At 43.5% G+C, this 19,742-nt stretch overlaps 1 protein-coding gene across 1 annotated transcript in view; it reads right to left on the bottom strand.

Moving 5' to 3' along the window:
- wdr11 (WD repeat domain 11) overlaps positions 1 to 15,078 on the bottom strand; it is a 52,819-nt gene extending 37,741 nt beyond the window's left edge. The window contains exons 1-9 of the mRNA XM_071519612.1: positions 14,927 to 15,078; positions 13,704 to 13,815; positions 11,933 to 12,086; positions 11,596 to 11,769; positions 10,987 to 11,188; positions 6,461 to 6,626; positions 3,205 to 3,307; positions 2,087 to 2,285; positions 697 to 797 (exon numbers count right to left, since the gene is read on the bottom strand). Of these exons, the coding sequence (XP_071375713.1) occupies positions 697 to 797; positions 2,087 to 2,285; positions 3,205 to 3,307; positions 6,461 to 6,626; positions 10,987 to 11,188; positions 11,596 to 11,769; positions 11,933 to 12,086; positions 13,704 to 13,815; positions 14,927 to 15,012 (1,297 nt within the window). The 5' untranslated portion in view covers positions 15,013 to 15,078. The remainder of the gene's footprint in view (positions 1 to 696; positions 798 to 2,086; positions 2,286 to 3,204; positions 3,308 to 6,460; positions 6,627 to 10,986; positions 11,189 to 11,595; positions 11,770 to 11,932; positions 12,087 to 13,703; positions 13,816 to 14,926) is intronic.
- Between the last annotated feature and the right edge of the window lie 4,664 nt (positions 15,079 to 19,742).

Genomic DNA, 19,742 nt, shown 5'->3' with positions numbered 1-19,742 from the left:
ACTCCACCTCCCCAAGGCCTACTGCTCAGTGGCAGTTTGACTCTTGCTGGAAACGATCCTCAAAAAAAAAAAAAAAAAAAAAGGAAAAAAGGACCGAAAATCCCTCATCTCATTGGTATTTCATACGCACATTCATTTTTGATAGGCAGCTCTCTTCTAAATCAACAGGGAGAGGAGAGACAGTGGGACGAAAAGACTAGAGAGAGAGAGAGAGAGAGAGGGAAATGCATCGCAAGCGAGCAAAAGGATGAGATGGTGGAGACAAAGAGAAGGAGAGGAAGGGCCAAGCACCCGGGGGAGTCGTCTCTGTACAGGGCCATTCAGACTGAGAGGCAACGCTGGCTGGTGTGGTGCACCGAGGAGAAACCAGCAGTGATAGATAAAAGTCGAAAGTGAAGGGGCGCCCCAAGGCCCCCATACAACTCACACAGGTACAATAAAAGATATGAGCAGGCCTTGGCACACACACACACACATACACACACACACACATAACTCTATCCATCTCCCTCATTCTTTTTCCATATTCTGTCTAAAATGAAACTCATTTTTCTACAGATAAAAAAAAAGTTGAAGGCAGCCTTGCAAAGCAATACTGCATACAAGGCAAGATGTTTGCCCGCAGGCCAGGATGTGAGTGATATGTTGACTTGGAAGCACCAAACTTGGCGACGTGGTGAGTGTTCAAGGTCGTACCGATCATGGTGTTGAGGGAGAGGTCCTGGATCCTTTTCTGGTTCGGACCCAGCGGAGCTCCGCAGAATGACACGGGGGAGTAGAGCGGCGACAGGCCCGAACTGACAGAGGAGAAGGAGGGGGAATATTAATCAAAAGAACATACATTTTCAAAGTATGAAACATATCCATCATTGAAAACAAGTACAGATTCTGTTCAGCCCGACAGCCCAGGTCTTGGCAATGATGTATAGCTCCTTCTGACTGCGTGAGGGGGATTGTGGGAGTTGTGTGAAAATGTGCAGAGGTGTGACTCATAGCTAAAGTAAAATTTTCACAATAATTCAACTTTAATTTCCTTTTTGTCCATCACTATGAATGGATATGGCTTGTGGAAGAGATGCATCTCACCGACGTGTACCGACATTTTCAAAATGACATTGACTGGCCGAAAGGAGAGCAGCTCCATTGTTTCTTTATTCGTTTGTTTATCCATTCATCCAACTGTCACACACGATATCTCAGCCACCGCTGATTGGATTTTAATGAAACTTGTGAAAATGATTAATCTCACCACTGCGTTCTGGTATTTTCAAAATTACTCACCCAGGGGGCACAGCGGTATTCGTGGGGAATGAGATGTTTACTGTCGCCTTATATTGATTAGATACTGCTCAATAAGGAACAAACATGATTTGTAGAAAATGATTTTTGTGAGTGCTGTAAACTGTGATGGAGTTTGATACTGCACAGGTGCAGAGGAGTGGCGTATCTCACCGTGACTGACCGGTCTGAATTTAGCTCTAGATGCTGATGGCGCTGTGAGAACACCATCTCATGTAGAGAATGGAACAGGAATTTGGGTGCTTGTGTCAAACCTAGGCCAAAAGGTATTTGCAAATACATTTTTATGATGTTTTATCCTTCTTAGGTGCCAGATGGGTGGGGCTAGCCACATAGGACAACACCAGAAAGTTTAGACGATGACAAGAAAGTATCAGAAAGTCAATTTAGTATAGTGTGAATGACAACTGCCGGCATCTGAATGGTCCTGAAGTGATTTAACCCCACTCTTTTGATACTCCAAGTAGATTAAAGCTGCACTAGGCAAGATTTGAATGTAAAAATACACCTGTCTTATCAGCCTACATCACAAAGTGGGACTACAACAGAGAAGAGCGTCCCATTCTCCCTCTAATTACGATGCTGTAGAGTCGCCCTATTTTCCCAAATTAAATTCTGGTGTCTGGTATGGACACTGGTAGAAAATCTTCACGCACACATTTGGGGCCACCAACCTGTCAAGATGCCGAGCACGGCTTTAAAACAAATGATATGAATTATTGGTAGATACTATTTGACCCAGGTCTGGTGTGTGTCCTCGTGTGTGTGTGTGTGTGTGTGTGTGTACCTAGGATTGGTAGGGGCCCTGCCGGTGTGGGCTTTGAGCTCCCACAGCATGACCCGGCCGTCGCTGACCATGAGGCCGGCGTTGTTCTCGTTGACGGGGCAGATGACCATGCGGTACGGCCGGACCGTCTTGGTGACTCGGATGGCATCGCACTGAGAGCGCAGGTCATACACCAGCTCCTGCACACTCTGCTCAGGATCTGAGGGAGGGAGGGATAGAGAGAGAGAGAGAGAGAGAGAGAGAGAGAATATGGAGTCGAGGGACAGAAGGTGTGGCAGAGAGCGAATAACGAGACAGAAAGAGCGAGAAAGAGGGATGGTGGGAGATAGGAGTGGGTGTGAGGGAATCAGAGTAGGTGAATAGGAGAGAGACAAAAGGCATGGAGGGAGAGAAAAAGAGATAAAGACGGAGAAGATATGGAGTAGACGAGCATAAAGGAGAAAACAGACAGAGAGAGGAATGGAAGGAGATAAGAGTGAGAGAGAGAAGGTGTGAGAGAGCGTGTGAGAAAGTGAGGTAGCAAAGGAGAGGGAGAGCAAAGGAGAGAGTGAGAGAGACAGAAGGAGGGACGGAAGAAGATAAGGGGTGGAAGAGAGGGAACGAGAGAGAGTAAATGAGCAGGAGAGAGACACGGACAAGGAAATGGCAGAGAGAAAAAGAAAGAGAGAGAGAGAGAAAAAAGACGGATGGAAGGAGATTAGAGTGGGGGGAGAGAGAGAGAGAGAGAGAGAGAGAGCAAAACAATAGACTCTCCATCGGCCGTATCACGGTAAGCCGAGGATAAATGAGAGAGTAAGAGGCTAAATGCCCACTGGAGCATAGAGAAGGGCTATAGGCTCTGACTGCAGTGCAGTTTGGCTAGATAGATGGATGACTGGAGCAGGGCGCGGGAACAAGTGTGTGTCTGTGTGTGTGTGTGTATGTGTGTGTGCGTGCGTGTGTTCTTGTACTTCTATTCTTGTGAGAGCCACTTTCAGTTTTAGACCTTCAGAATCATGACATTTTTGCGATGTGAGGTTATGAATGATGTCAATGGAAGGTCCTTGTGAGTATAGTAAGACCAACGTGTGTGTGTGTATGTGTGTGTGTGTGTGTGTGTGTGTGAAGAGGTATCTTACCTGCTGCTTCGTCTGGAGTGGTAGTGGAGCGACACACTCGGAGGGTGATGCACCCGTTCTCATGGAGACAGTAGAGGGCGTCCCTCTGAGCACACGGGATCACCTGAACACACACAAGGGAAATAGATGATGAGTGTGTGTGTTGTTGACCAGGCTCGCAAGTTTGGTTCACTACACGTGTGCCGTCGCTTGGCCATCAGCGCTGCATCAGAGTGCATTGATTTGAAAGGGGAGTAGAAGGGAAAAGTCTGGACCATATTCAATCATCAATCAATAATCATCAAGTGTAGCTTTGTTTTTTTGTTATGTGCACAAATGCAAACAAAAGCTGTGCTGAAACAAACTGCAATACAGCCACAAACTACAGCCAGACGCTAGTATAGCAGGTTATAATTATCTGCTTGTTGGAGTATCTTTGTCATTTCGAAAAATGTATAGGCTGGATTGCCATACATTTTATGATTTGTCATTATTTCATTGCCCTATGTGAGGATAAACGATAAATCAACCGACGAGCATTGAGTCTTGTTGATTCTTAAGCTCAGACAGTTCCATCGGACACGAGCACAATGCCATGCAGTGGAGCAGCTTTCACTGATTTCAAAGGAAGGCATTTCCTTGATGTCTAATAGCTGACAGCAATGCCTGACGCTTGATGGCTGCAGTGGAGATTGGAGGTTACAAATCACAGCGCTATTCAACAGGTTGACAAGTTGAAAAGTTTTTATAATGCATGTGACCCCTGAACACTTTCTGTGCACATGTACAGCCTTCTGTAGATTATGTGAATGATGTTAATGTGAATATGGCATACATTTGGTACATCATGTATATGTGATCTCTGATCTGATTTCTTCATATATCTCCATGTCCTTCTTACTGTTATATTTCTGTTATGTTTCCCTTATTTCATACTGAAAAATCCTTACTTTTCATTCATCATTTCTGTTCAACATGCTTTTGCTATATTCTTGTTTATATTCTATTTTTATTTCCTCCATCCTACTGCAATTAGCTGCTGCAACGACCCAATTTCACCTCAGGGATAGTTAAAGATTAATCTTATCTTAAATGTTGTAATATTTGAGCACTACCTCACTCCATACTACTGGTTTCTAGTAAAGCTGGTGATCTAGGAATTAAATATTTAATTTTATCCTATGGTTGCACACATTGCTCTGGACAAGAGTGTCAGCTACATGCCTAAAATGTAAATGTAAAATATAAACTATTATCAAATTTAGTGGATTCAAATAAAGCATTTCAAATGTGTTTGTCTGCAAGAGTCTGTACAGTGTTGTAGCTGATGAGAAGGAAGAAGGTTATGATGCTGAGGAACTGGGATGCACACAAAGTAGTTTTACAGTGGTGAGTGTAAGTGTACGTGTCAAATCTGACAAAGTAGCATAGATTGTAAGCGTGTGTATGTCAAATTGCAGAATGTAATTGTGTGTGCGTGTCATATATGAAAAAGTGGTGTGCAGCTTAGGTGTGTGTGTATGTGTGTGCGTGTGTGTGTGTCTCCCCGTCTCTCCTTGGCTCTGTCTCGGAGCTTCTCCACTCCAGGCTCGACTTTTGCTGAAGCTGTATCATCAGTCATGCAAATTGGCTGTGTGACAAGCGCTTTATAACACTTAGGGAGGGGATGCGTTGGCTGGACAGGGCCTGGGAGGCTGAATAATGTCCATCTACCGCCACTCTGTGACTTCAGGCCTGGCTGCTGCACTACAAAGCCTAGCTTCCTCTTTTGTACTGTTAAACACAAATACAAGCACACACACACACACACACACACACACACACACACACACACACACACACACACACACACACTGAACAAGATCAGTGATGAAGCAAACATGCCATGATGTCTGGAGACACAAAATAATATAGTACAGTTTGTAATTTTATGCAGACAGCATACAGTAACTAAGCACCACCATTAATTCAGTAGCGGCATAATGGCCCACGCATGTGCATACGCAGGCTAAGACTATATATTTAATAGGCTTTATTAGGAACCAAATGGGGCAGATCTGCCACACTGAGAACCTTGAGATCTACCCAGTATAATAACAGGCTTCCACCACAATGGCCATTCCCTCATAGATGGATACAGAGAGTCAGGAAGGGAGAGCAGAGCGAGCAGAGTGAGACCGAGAGACTGTTTCTGTTCCATTACTAGCTCTGCAGCCGTGACAAATCCTCTATCTCATACCCCCACAGCCTTCATCACTTTCCAATTAGAACTCCAGTATCCAAAAGAGGGAAATAAGCACCGAAAGGTCGCCGGCGCTGCCGAATGTGACTAGCGAAAGAAGCAAAAAGACTCGTCAGTTAATCCGCGTGCTGGTGAGATTTTGTGCTGCAGCGAGAGCCTGCATGGCCCTGCTGCGCTCCAGCCGTCAGACCTTGATGAGGGGAAGGTTGAGAGGGAGGAAGAAAAGTGGAGAACTTTATCATCCGCAGCAGGGGGAATTGGCTTCCTGGCAGAATCATCCATAAAAAAATAAAATAAAATAAAAATGATACATTTTGGTAAAGGCAAGCCAGTAATGCAATAATAGAAGTCGAAATCCTAAATTGCATGCCGGGTCTATTTGAGGCTAGGGTGTGTTCGACAGTGATGTAGCAATTCCAGTGTCAGAGTGAGTGTGTGTGTGAGTTTGTGTGAGTAGGGTTTTCCCCACATAATTAGGTCCTCAGCAGCCCACCAAAATGTTTTTATTTTTCTGATCAGCCAAAGCAAAACTAGATCCCTTAAGACATCAATGTAAAACATTTTGCATGTTTTCTTTGCACCTAGCCTCTAAATGAGCACTAGAGGCATCTTCCCATCTCATTTCAAACCTTCAGACAGAAGCTCTGAAACAGGCTGTTTTGTATGTAAGAATTATCACATTGCAAAATCCAGGCCATTGGTAAATTAACCAATTTATTCCTCCCAAAACCGAGGGAAGATCTTGTTAGGTGTGTGTGTGTGTGTGTGTGTGTGTGTGTGTGTGTGTGTGTGTGTGTGTTCCCCACAGACAGTGATACCAACAAGCTTTAATGAGATCCTCAACACACAGAATTTGCTGTGCATGTATGTAAATAGATATGTGTGTGTTTGTGTATTCTCTGCAAACACTGAATCTAACAAGCTGTAATTAGACACTGAAAACACAGAAAGGTGCTTGAACTCTGTTGCTGTGTGTGTGTGTGTGTGTGTGTGTGTGTGTGTGTGTGTGTGTGTGTGCGTACTGTCGGGCCCCACCTGGGTGAAGGGCACCCCGGAGCGCTCGATAGCCACCACTCCCACCGTCTGGCTGAGCTCCAGGTCCAGGATGAGGATCTCTCTGGGATAAAGCAGCAGCATGTGGTTCCTCTTGGACGGCAGGTAGGACAGCTGCAGGCAGTCGTTCAGAGTCACCGCCTCCGCGCTGCAGCGCCGCCGTAGGGACGGGGATGGGGGGGGGGCGGGGGGGGACACACACAGGATGGAGGAAATCAACTTCAGTGTCAGAGAATTTTCTCATCTGGAAAAATCTGGCATCAAGAGCGGCAGGGCGGGCTAACGGTTTGAGACACTAATCACAAGTCACGCTGGAAAAGGTCAGCTAAATGCCTAAAATGAAATAATAAACGACCTCATCTATTATATATAATTATGTTTACTTTTCCTCTCAATTTTCACAGTAGTTTGTTTCCTACTTTTGGCCGCCGTCCTATCGGATCGTCCAGTTTTGCTTTCTCATGTCTTATTTACTTATTATTTTATTGCCAGTTCAGCTGCAACTAAACTTGCCTGAAGCCAATGTACTGTAAACAAGACATGGTTGAGGTGGCAATGTGAAAAGTGCAACGAGGAGATATAAATCTCAGCATCGTTTCGAGATCACTGGACGTCTTCGTATCAATCTGTGAGTAGAAAAGATGGCCGAGGATGTAATCTCCGCTATAATAAAAACATATGCAAATATTATGTGTGCCTATCTGATAATAATGAATTAAAAAACTTTAAACAACTTTAATATTGCAGTAAAAAACTTTCTCATTGCTCAGATCGAGTTGATCTTTATTCATGTCTTCCCATGCAGCAGGCGGGATGAATTAGTCATTACTGTTGTGGCCTCTGTGAGTCACAGGCAAATGAGGGAGAACTTAAAAGTGAATTCGGTTTAATGACAGAAGGCTGATGAATTAAGCAGGTATCGGCAACATCAGAATAAATCCCCTTCCATTATTCCGGGGAGTCACTAAAATAAAACATTAACCTAAGCCTGTTATTTGCTGTAACTTCATCAAAGCGCTACCAGGTGCTTTTTACCGAATTAGGCAGCCTATTAACCATGACACCAACCGGGCCCGGGTCTCTCAGAGTGACAACAAAGCAGGCACAGATTTCCGTGGAATAACAAGTCCGAGAACAGGTCCGAGCCCATAACTCATTCCTACAGCCTTGTTCCGCTGGGTCAGGATGAAAGCGAAGGAATTAAGGGGAGGCGGACTTTGAAACACAATGGAGATCATTATCATCTGGGGGAAGCTGTGACAGATATCTGAAACGGCCTCGGTAGAGAACCGTTTAGGAGTTGCTGTGCTAAATCACACTTTTACCAGTTCATTGAAGTCGGGCAAGGCCGAGATAGGGGCTGGAACGGCTGAGCGACCAAAGCCAAAACATCACAAGGGTGGGGATGGGGGTGGGGGTGAGGGGAGTGAAAGAGACTTCTGTGTCTTAGCTTAGATGAAGAAAGAGAGCAACAGATCTTCACAGAGAGAGAGAGAGAGAGAGAGAGAAAGAGAGAGAGGAGGACGGCGAGAAAAGCAAATCGGTCTCCCAAGAAGTCTTGTGCCCCCTCACAAAAATCCAGCTACCTTCCAAAGCATCACACGCTTCTCACATCTCTCTCTCTTCGCTGTGAAAAGGGCATGGGGACTACGGCACAAAGGAACATAGTAATACACTGTCACATGCACGCGCGCACACACACATACACACACACACTAAGGCATACATATTTCATTCAGGCCTGGGAGTTGTTTTGTTAGACTAGTCATGGAAAAACACACACTAGCTTAGAGTGATTATGTGTTTCATGGGTCTTTTTCTGCAAACAGAAACAGAACAGTGTTTAGAAGAGCAGGAGGCTTTAGAGAAATATTCTGTCACTTTTTCCCAGATTCCATTGCACCATGGCATCATGTTAAACAAAATAGATGACAAAAAGGAAATGGAAATTATGTACATAGCATTTACACGTTGGATAATAACAGACTTTAGCTTCACTTTTGATAAGCCAATAGAGGAAAAATCTATGCCACCTGCTGGTTTTCGACATCCGCTTGTACATAAGTCACGACTTTGGCTCGTCTTCGCTTGCGAGCAGAAAATTTGCGCATAATTACTTTCTATAAATGAGGCTTCGGGTCTTGGCCAACAGAGGACCTCCAGCAGCAGAAGATGACTCACAACGCTGGGGACTTAGCAGACAAAAACCCTGAGATGAAAGTAGGCTTCGAACTCTTAGAAAGACTTGGGAACAGCGCTACATCAAAGGCACACGCACACACAATCACAGCCAGAGAGTGCAACTAGCTCACCTCAGTTCATCACGTGCCCCATGAATATTAGATGGGCTATTTTTGTTTTAATATTTATGAATTACTTGGTACATTTCTGGGTTGGCCAGGTGCTCTACAATGTCCTCTCAGTGAAATGATTTATTAATTTTATTTAATTTTTTTATGTTCTCCCTATTCCCTTACCCTTAAGCTGCCTTGTGCTAGACCGTTACTGTACATAAGAATTTAGCTCCCATGTGTGTGTGTGTGTGTGTGCGTGCATGTGAACAGGCTTGTAAGGCTGCTCATCTGTGGGCATGAAAGCCGGCGGGGCAGCCTTTACAATCGCAGTCGATCTTGATAAAGAGACCAAATCTATCCGAGGGACAGTGCTGGCTAGCAGCCAGAGTAATGGCTGCCAGATGAGACACTAATGTGCATGATATAGTACTGTATTCAAAGGGTTTCTGATAACAGCCTGGGAGAGCAGAGTCATGTTTAAATCCCCCATCTATCAACCAGACGGGGGGAGCGCGAGAGGAGAGAGATAACACTGAGCAGAGTGTGAAAAACACCCAAAACCAACATGCAGACAAAGGCAGAGAGAAGGAATACAGCATCTTCAAGAGCAATTACACATGGAGAACGGAGAGGGTGATGAAATAAGTGTCACATCCCAAGAAGAAGATGCAAAGAAAGACACAGAAAAGACAAGGGAAACAAGAGGTAGAATAAAGACAAGTAAGATTAATGGAGTGTTTGTTATTAGAGCTAGTTGGGTGGGTGGACAGAGAGGCCGGGGTGGTGCTGCTATAAATAAGCCTGTCTGACAGTTACAACCGCTCAGGCAGGAAGCTGGCAGCACATCAAACAAACCCTTTGGGCTCGATCCTTCTCAACTTTCTCAAAACTAATGCCTTACACATCTTCACGAGTTAGCCTGTTAATGGTATAAAAATGAGGCTAGCCATTAATCCTGCTTTGCGGTGTTCAGAAGATGTGAAGTCACAAAAAGTGGAGTAAATCTGTCAAATGGTTATTCTTAGTACAGCTTGCTCACCTTTGCAGCAAAATTAAGCTCTCCATTTACTTTGAGCAGACACCTGCCTTGATTTGTTAAGCAACCGTATGATCTAACCCTAAAAATAGACATCTGACAATTTTGACTAAAAAAGTTAGCAGTTTGCAGCTGTACAGAATACTGCATACTCAGTTCAACAGGCAGACAAGGTAAAAAATGATCCTACGTCCATTATTAATCTCAAATACTGAAGCCTGCCATTTCATCCTCTGACAATTTTATTACAGAAACATTACCTCTGACAAATCCTACAGGTATGACAAATAGATTTGCCAAATGTTTCATCCCGCCCAAACAAACAAGCTGTCACAATTCACGTCCAATAGGTTAGTTCGCTTGCTGAAAAATGGGAAGAGCAGCACAATGCATGAGTAATGGGCAGCGCCGAGCTCCGCAGCAGCACAGAGACGGTGCATCTCTACAAACCGCTATGCAAATTGGCCCGCTCGGCTCCATCTATTCGACTGCAAAACCACACTCAACCTGTGGATTTCACTGGAGAGTGCTGTCAAATGTGGTGTGATAATGTGTTAATGCGCTCCCAAGACTACGCCTTTTAGCTTGGATTTTGCACTCATAACTATGGGATGGGAAATTAAGCAAACAAGACTAATTCTTCATTACCATCTCAATGCTTGAATGGGCTGTTGTCCAGCTGCTGGGGGCATTAACGCTAACGCATGCTGACAGATGTGGATTCACTACAGGTCAAGGGCACATGCACTTTGATGCTGGATCTCAACAGTACAGACAGTGGCACATCCACAATCCACATTACTTATTACTGATTATCATACTCATTTTCAAAATGTGCTTGTGTGTAAATATCTTATGAAAGCATGAATACTCATCCCCAAAATATTGTCACATTATCAATATCGAGGTATTCGGTCTAAGGAACTGTGATATTTGATTTTGTCAATATCGCCCAGCCCTCCTGGGAAGCCCCCTGGTATGAATGTGTGTAACTGTGTGAGTGTGAAGCAGAGCGTTGCTGAAAAAAGAGCATAAGAGTTCAGTCAACTTCCCCTTTTAGAATTAAGCTCAGTAAAGGTCAGTCCCATATCATTTCCACATCATAAATCAACGACTGAAAGGATTTAACACTCTCTAATACAGTTACGCTAAGTGAGGTCTGTTTGGTGGTTTCTTACGTGGGCTTCTCGTTGGTGATGAGCACTTTGACCTTGTTGAGGGCCTTCTTGGCACCGGTGGGGGCCGGGGCAGCGGCGGGGGCGGGCTTGGCGTGGGCGGGGCTGGCGTGGGGGCTGGCGATATACACCTTCTTACCGCCGCTGCCCGGAGGCTTGGAGTGCGTGAAGTCTGTGATGAAGACTATCCCCTCGCTGGTCAGCACTGCCGAGGGAGAAGGGAAGAAACACTGTGAATCTAGGTGAGAAACGTCGCTAATCAGGAAAAGATGGACAGATTCTACACAACAAAAGAGCGTGTGGGACTTCACGTGAAATGAAAACAAAAATTGCAAATGCTTGTCACAGCTGGGGACATTCTCAGTATTCTATTAGCAACTTTGCATCTGTCACTTCCTCCTTTTCCTACAGGAAAATTAGATTTTACCGATTCGCCCGTTAGCATAATAGAATGCCACGCATCTCTTGAGGTGACAGTGTCCCTGAAATGTGTTTACAAGTATGCAGGCATTGTATTGACTTTCATTGTGTAACCTGATGAGTTGCAAAGGAAGGACTCCTGCTCACAATAGAGCTCAGATACTTAAACAGCATGCCGCACTGTTCACCTACATGCCATGTTGGAGGGGTCAAAGGGGTCAAAGGAGAAGGAGAGGATGTTCTCGGCGTAGCTCTTCTTCCACAGCTTGGTGCCCGTGTCTCCGTTCCACAGCACGATGTAGTTGGGCGGGTGGACTGCCAGCAGGAGGTCACGAGACGCATCCTGATTCCACAACCACTCCAAGTCTGAGAGACAGAGAGAGAAAGAGAGAGAGGAGAATAAGGAAATGAGGAGAGTGGAGAGGGGGAGAGGTTGCCGGGGTTCTGCCCTCGCCCGGTAGTGAGCCGACAGACAAAGATTCAATCAACGTGGAGAAGAGGGGGAAAGGGGGGGAGGGGGTTCCCTTACCCTGGATGGGTTTGGAGTGCTCCTGGATCTCGCAGTGGGCCGTGCCGCTGACCACGTCCCACACAATGATCTTGCCCGAGGCGTCTCCCGAAGCCAGCCGCAGAGAGTAGGGCGAGCTCAGGCTGTGGTGGTAGTTTTCTCTGGACCATTTCACCTGCCGACACAAAAAACACACGCTGAGTGTCTGGGCAGACGCCGCGGAGCCGTGGCGAGGCTTCCGCGGTTTTTTTTTTTTGGCCATTTCTCCGAAGAAGGGAAATGATGGGAACAAAATCTCTCCGTCTTAAGATGATGAGATTTCGCTAGTCACACAACGGGAGCCAAGATATAGGATTTCTCGAACATCTGAAGACTTATGCAAAACAGGTTTTGTTCTTGTATTAATTACTTTGAAAAGTGATACTTCAAATACTATCCATGTGAAGGTGGTGAGAGAAAAAGAGAGAGAGAGAACTGGAAAAAATAAGACGCAGGTTACCCTAGTAGACCCACACAACAGTGAAGTGAAGCCAATGCTAATTCCCCATTGAAGAAGATGAATGACTTTACGGAGGAGCTGGCGTTTAAATAATTGATTATGTCTGGATATTTGTTCCTGGATAGCCACACTCTTTACTGTGGCTATTTCTTTATTCACCAAGCTTTTTTGTGTCAGACTGGGAGGTGAGGAATGGGCCGGTGCTGCGGCTGCGGTGCTTTACAAGATTAAAGTGCGCTTTGGAGTGAGGAATGAGAGTCTAGGATTGAGCCTGGGCACTGATAATCACAGCAGAGTTTATTGGCTATTATTCACCCTCCTACAAAACACACAAACATACGTACACACACACACAGAGATACACACACACAAAACAGGACTCTCCATCAACACAGAAGCAACCTTTATCAATGTTGTCATTTGGCTTACACAGTAAAGCACAGCTGAATCCATCTGCCAGAGCGGGACCAAAAAAACAACTCAGCTCAAGGTCAGGCAATACTAACATTAATACTGGGTGATAAAATATTACTCCACCAGCAGGCGTGTACTTGAATTTCACCCGGAGAGCGCATTCACAATCAACAAACTGTCATTTACGTCAAGGGCACATGATAAAATGCACCGTGGAACGGCACTTCAAACTGGAACACTTGTTATTAAAGCATACAAATCATACTTCTAACACCGACATAAAATGGATCAAGTAAGATACATTTTTTTGTGCTCTAGGATCATGTACTCAATGAATAATTAAACTTTTTTTTGCAATTATTTATTAAAAAAAGAAATGGAAAAATAGCCGGAATGCCAGTCGTGAAACACACTCCAGTGGGCAAATAAAACTGATGTTGGCTGCTAATAAAATCAAACCAAGTAAGCATATTAAAAAATGAAAATGGTGTACCAAAATAAAATGGCACTTTAAACATCTTAATCTTATCACATTAATGCAACCAAATTGTCTTTAAAGCTAAATGTAACCTTTTCTACTAAACCTAATCTAATCAAATCCTTACCATAGCTTTATCAATTCATTGCTATTGCTCAAATTTAACCACATCTATGTTCTCATTTTGTGTTAATGCTATGTTGGCACTGTTATGAGTGTAAACTATCTTGTTAATTATGTTACTCAATCATATATAAGCTGTTTTTTTTCTTGTGGCCTTTCTAGGTTTTTTTCCCCACAGCAAATTTTAACATTCCAGGTATTGGACAGACATCATTATTTATTATTCCGTAGCCTATGGGGAACACTGTCAGACAGATAAATTACAGGCTGAAACTCACCTTGACCACGTTGGCTTTGTGCCTCTCCAGCACCTGGATGGTCTGGGACGTCTTTGGATCGATGATGAGGATGCTGGAGTGACATCCCTGCGCTATCAGCCCCTGCCAACCCCTAGAGGAAAGGCAGAGGGACGGGGAGGAGGGCACTGAGTCAGAGATAAAGAGGAAAGCTGAGCGATGAGGCAAGTGTGAGGGAAGTGAAAGTTCCCTCCACTGCAGGCTAGAAGAGGTGGCGTGGGAGACGGAGATTATGCAAAGTAAGGCTACGGTAACACTAGGCAATGCAATGTGCAATTTTCAAGATCTGATTCAAAACTTTTAACTTGAGTTCACATAACTGTATGTCCCCACTTGGCCTGGCAGTGGCTGTTCTGTTATCTCCTGTGACTCTATTTCTTTAAATCTGGGCCTGCTTGCATGCACAGTGTGGCTCGATTGTGTCCAGAATACACCGAATTCCAATCACAATGCAAGCCCGACCACTTCCATATCTAGTTTTGAAGACCCGATAGCAATGTCAGCAATGTGTCACTGTCACTTGATGAGTCCTGGTGTAACAGGATGATACAAGTCACAATGAAAGAACAACAGTGACTGTAGTCTGACATAGGGGAGCAATAAATAGTGGACAGGATAAAGAAGGGAGAAAGTGTGCCTGAGGGTGAAGACCAAGCTGTCTGTTGTAAAAATCATGGAGGACAGACAGAAACTCTGCACCAAAACTGATCATCAAAGACGTTCCCTTGATCAAGACTGAGAGGTGCATATCTCAGTTGTTAACCTTCAAGAATGTAACGTATGAAAACAATGCTAACGTTAGCTAAATTTGTGTTGAATAAGGAGTTAGTAGTGTCTGTACCTGCACGACACAACTTATAATATCGCCTGTTTCAAATGGCAATGTTTCTCATAGCTTCGGGCGAGTTTTTATCACAGAGCGGGCTGTTACCTAATGGACAAGCTCCACTGCATTTAGAAAAGCAGAATGTCACATCACATGATGTCTTGAATTCACCGATGCAATGAATGGGAGTGTCTGCCTGTTCTGTTTACAGCATCGTAATCGATATTATCATCAGCACAGTGCCGTGATTCTCAGCAGCAACAAGAGGAAACGCAGTCGACGCATATAAAACAGTAAGCTAGCTCGTATGCAACATCTGTCAGTCGAGCATCTTGACTAGCCAGCTAGCTAAGCTAACGGGCAGAGCTGCAGTACTCACCAATCCACAGCGGTTTTGTTCTGCAAATTGAGCGTGCCAGTCAAAGTCCGAGCCGCGAGTTTGATGTTGACAGTGTAAGGAATCATTGTTTTTGATAAGTACTTCTGCTACATCAACATTTATTGGCCAAATGCTGCACAAAATACGTAGCTTCGGTGGTTCGGGTCTGTGGCGAATAATAAACAGGAAGTGAATCGGTGTTTCAAAATAGAATTCCGTAAGGGAACGAATCACAGCCTGAAACAGTTCCACAGTTGGCATCTCGGATTGTATAAATACAGAAGCAAAATGTTTTCGAAACTAATACACTTTCTTTAAATGTTAAGTAAATTGTCTTTACAAAAAAGCGAAGAAGATGTTGTCATCTGCCGCAGAAATCTGACCATGCGACTCTGGAGTGCCAGTATCACATTTCTAACCAGGTCAGTTGTTTTTTTGTGTTCTCAGTCTTTTCCCTGTATGTTTATTTTGCCTCAAAATCTTTTAGAGTTGGCGGGCTATCCTTTCAAATTGTGGTTTTAAGGTCTTTTAAGCCTAGGTGATTCAAACCTTGCATTGTTGAGATGTATTAAACGAAAGTATAAGGTGTTTCCTCAAGTAATTATTTTTCATGTTTCTTAGCTCAGGGATAGGAGGAGCAACTCACTCTAATAACAGGGAATAGCCCATGCACAAGCAGTGCAGAACATTGTAAAAGAAAAAAAAAAGAAAAATTTCCTTGAGCTTTTTTTCTGTGTTCTGTTCAGAGACAATGCATATCTGTGACATTTTTGCCTTCAGTTAGCCTTCAAGTTCAAGCCTTTCTTGTGTCTAATAGGGAAATTGGTTTGCAGCAAAGCACAAGTACATTACTAGTCACAATAAAGAGACACAGAAACAAACAAGACATATTAAACTGAGCAACATAAAGAGCGTACAATATATAATAAGTGGTGAAGTGGAGGTATAGGGTGGACAGTTTATTTGTTACAGATTAGTGACCTTAAGAAAGATTTTCTATTAACTGGAAGATGATATCATTTGATTCATTCCCTTGAAACCCAGAGTTGCCCTTTGAGAAAGATAAATCTTTTTTTTGCCCCATTGACTATGACATATTGAAACTGACAAATTCATCAAGACCTGAAGTATTTCACAGCTACATCATAATAAGAGTGCAACCCATTTCCCTTCGTTTCATAGAGTTGTAGTGACATTGGCACATAGGATGTGTAGAATATTATATATGCCAAAGAGATTTTATCATTTCAGAAGGTTCAGGTTGATGTAGTTTGTTCACTCTCAGTTGATTTATTACGGGTACAGCACTATTTTTAGCAAGACAAAATGATATTTTAGACTCTTCTTCTGGAAGATGGTATAAAACATTTGCACCATGCATTATGTTGATTCTGACATATTGAACTTTTTTTTAAATGAATCTCATTCTCAGGATATATTGCATGGTGACTTCCTGTGTGTGCCGACTAAATGAACCTGCTTCATGGGTTTCTGTGTCACGTGGCTATTGGATTTTGTTAACAATTCCCTGGAACTCTTTGCTGATTTACATGTTAATTGTCAATGGCCAGACTGGAGATTGCATCTCAATTTATCCCTCCACACCCAGGATGTCTTCCTGTCTGTCAACATCATCTAGTGGTCACAGTTTTCTGCACACTGAATTTACACGTGACGGTTTGTCACATTCATCATTGTTATTGCAGGCATGCTGTCTTGAGGATCAACGCTGAGCCGGTGTAAGAGCAATATGCTATTTCTTCTGCATATCAGTGAGGTTCATAGCTGTTTTGCATGTTGTAATTGCCATGTTGGTGAATATAATTTTGACAGGTTACAGCAAAAGTGATGATATCTTCTTGGCAACTTCGACAGTAGCATATTTCTTTTCACTATCATCTGCAGGCTATAACCACAAGGGACAGGCATTATTTGACAGGGCAAAAGGGAATAAATCAGCCTTTTGTTTCTCTCGCTTGTTTTTCTTCTTACAGCCTTAAAGACTCAATGGCTGTATTAGCCTTGGGACCTGGGCGGCGATGTGTAATGAAGGTTCGGTAATGAAAATGGAGAGCAAGGATAATCACACTTTGGGTCACGTAAAAATCCAATTAGAGCCTCAGTGTTCAGCGTGAGGCTGAGTGCTGGCCACAGCCGTGTGAAATATCCCCATTATTTCCGCTACCCATCTGTACATCCACCCTCCACTCTCCAGCATTTACACAGCATTCGGTTCTTCGGGATGTCTTTACCAAGCCTGCTGAAATCTCCTGTTGATATACTCTGATACATTACTGACTTGTATTCACACACTTTGTGGGCTTTGGTCTCCTCGGTCTGTGTTGTGTCTTGTGTGATTACAGGAAATTAAATGCAACGATCTGCTCATGATGAGTGTCAGAGGTCAAAGAACATTTCACCGTTGTCAAGAGACAATTCTACACATGAAACCCTTTCAAACCCCGCTGGATAAACTTAAAAATGCATGGCAGTGAAACTGACAATAAGGTAATAATTTATAATAATAATCTTTCTTAGTTCCAGTGACGATTTGTTGCTCAGCGTCTCCAAAATGTCACTTAATTCTAGCTATAGTTTCAAATACACACAAAGCAGACTAGTATATGATACGGCATCATTCTCGCTCTGTCCTCAAAACTCTTAACTGACACACAACCAAATTCTACCCTCCTCATGTGTGTTTTCATGTGTTTCTCAGAAAACAGAGAATTAATGACAAGCTGAAGCCCCCCTCCCCCCCCCCGCCCCCCAGAGTCTCCATGCTCTCATTTCTGCCATCCTGCCTGCATCCTCTTGATCTTCACATCAGCAGAAATCCCTCTGTGCACATAGTGGGCAAAGGAAAGAGAAAGATGAAACAGAGGCAACAGGGCCATAAAATTCTCACTGATTTCCCTAAAACCACAGCTGTCCATATGGGAGGCTCGTATTAATGTTTTACCATATTGCCTCAAAAGTTTGAGACGGCTGGAGAAGAAGCAAAACATTTTTCTTTTAAAGTTCTAATCACCCGATAACTTTCCGTTACTCCTGAAGCATGTCCGATCCACATGAGCGGATCGGGCTCTTAAATCATGACATGCCTGCCGAATGTGTTAAAGTGCTCCTCCACACTTCAGGCAGTCTTGCTTGATGGTTGCAGCGCTGAATGGCAGCAATGAATTACGATGTCACGCTTTCAGCAGAGAGATTCCCTGATTTATTCTTATCACCAAGGCAATTGAGCATCTGCAGTATGAATATTAATGAAACATGAATGAGTCATATAGTAAAGGCATTGTCATCTGTTTAATTGGCCGCACTGTATGAAATAGTCTAAATTGCTGGCTTGCAAAAGGGGAACGATCCATCAATCCAATCTCAGGCCATGGGATTCCTTCACTTTGGGAACGATGATACATTATTTATACATGGTATTTATAACAGAATCAGGAAGAATAGGGATGTCAGTAATAGGACATGTTATATTTTGAGATGAATATAAAAGGCCATAATGTGTATTGTGACTTGATGTCGAAGGGAGGCGGTTGACGGCCTCAGGAAATAGCCAATATCATCGTATATATTACTATGAAAGCCTAAATAGAGAGTACTGCCAGAGTAAAGCCCGCTTGTTACCTACGCATAGATATTCTCAACCTCAGTAAAGGGCATATAGGAGAATTTCATTTTCATAACATTGAGAGCAATTGAAGGCCACTTATTTGACATCTCTGCAATATCTCTACAGAGCAATAAAAACGCCTGGGTGCAAAGAGAGAGTAATACCGCACAGTCAGATTAACATTATTGTGCTTCAGTACATTCCTCAGGCGAAAATACATATATCACCTAACACTCTATTTTCATACGCAGGTCATTTTTAGAATAACACTTCTGCCATATCTCCAGTAGGTGTATGTATGTGTGTGTGTGTGTGTGTGTGTGTGTGTGTTGGTGAGCGAGCAGGATAGCAGGATAATTGTTAATATGAATTTGTTAAGAAGCCTAAAAGTTTTCCTGTTAATGTGCCGACATTTCCTTCGCTAATGCGTGAAGATATGAGTGGGCAAGAACTTAGCTTAGCTATAATACTGCTCATTAAGCTTTTTCTAAACCATTATCTGCAGGCTCAAAGCTTTTAAACATTAGGGGGAATGAGTCAATAAAGCTCTCAGGCGGCAGAGACAGCATTGAGAAACTGAATGATGGAAAATGAATGAGCTTAAAATGGACGAGCTGCTGCCTTGTTAGAAAAATCATTTTATGTCAAATATGCATTACATTTATGTTTTCCTTATGTTTGTCAGCTTATTTTTCATAGAGTGACTGAATCTAGCGGTGTTAAGCGCTGATGTGCAGAGTGCAGCCCATCGTCTCATAAAGCTCACCCTGAGAGAACTGTGAGCAGAACTATCTGTCCCTTGTCACACTTAACCATCTGTCACACTTGTCCTTGATTTCTCATCAACACAAACTACATATGCTGATGCGACTGTCAGCGTGACTTATCGCTATTCTGGCTATGGCCTCCCTCTTGATGTTTTATTAATGCCTAATAAATGACAAGGTGACAGATGGTTAGACATGGAATGCCGTTAAAGAAAACGAGCCTCTCCCAAGAGGGGGGATAAACAACAAATGAATTAAACCTTGGATGTGTGATGTTTCAATAAAAAAGGCAAGACTATATTCAACACGTCAGGCAGGCGAGCCTTCACAGCCTATTAGCTCCGCCGAGGGAGAGGAGCACCGGGGCGGGTGAAGGGCCATGAGACCAAATGAAAAGTAGTTTTGAAAGCAAATTCTACCAACT

The sequence above is a fragment of the Centroberyx affinis genome, unplaced genomic scaffold, assembly GCF_046629955.1.
Source record: "Centroberyx affinis isolate AG114_WGS23_722 - 3 ecotype Tasmania unplaced genomic scaffold, CSIRO-AGI_Caff_v1 ptg000718l_1, whole genome shotgun sequence".
NCBI lineage: Eukaryota > Metazoa > Chordata > Actinopteri > Beryciformes > Berycidae > Centroberyx > Centroberyx affinis.
The sequence above is the reverse complement of the archived record's forward strand: the minus strand, read 5'-3'. Positions and strand labels throughout refer to the sequence as shown.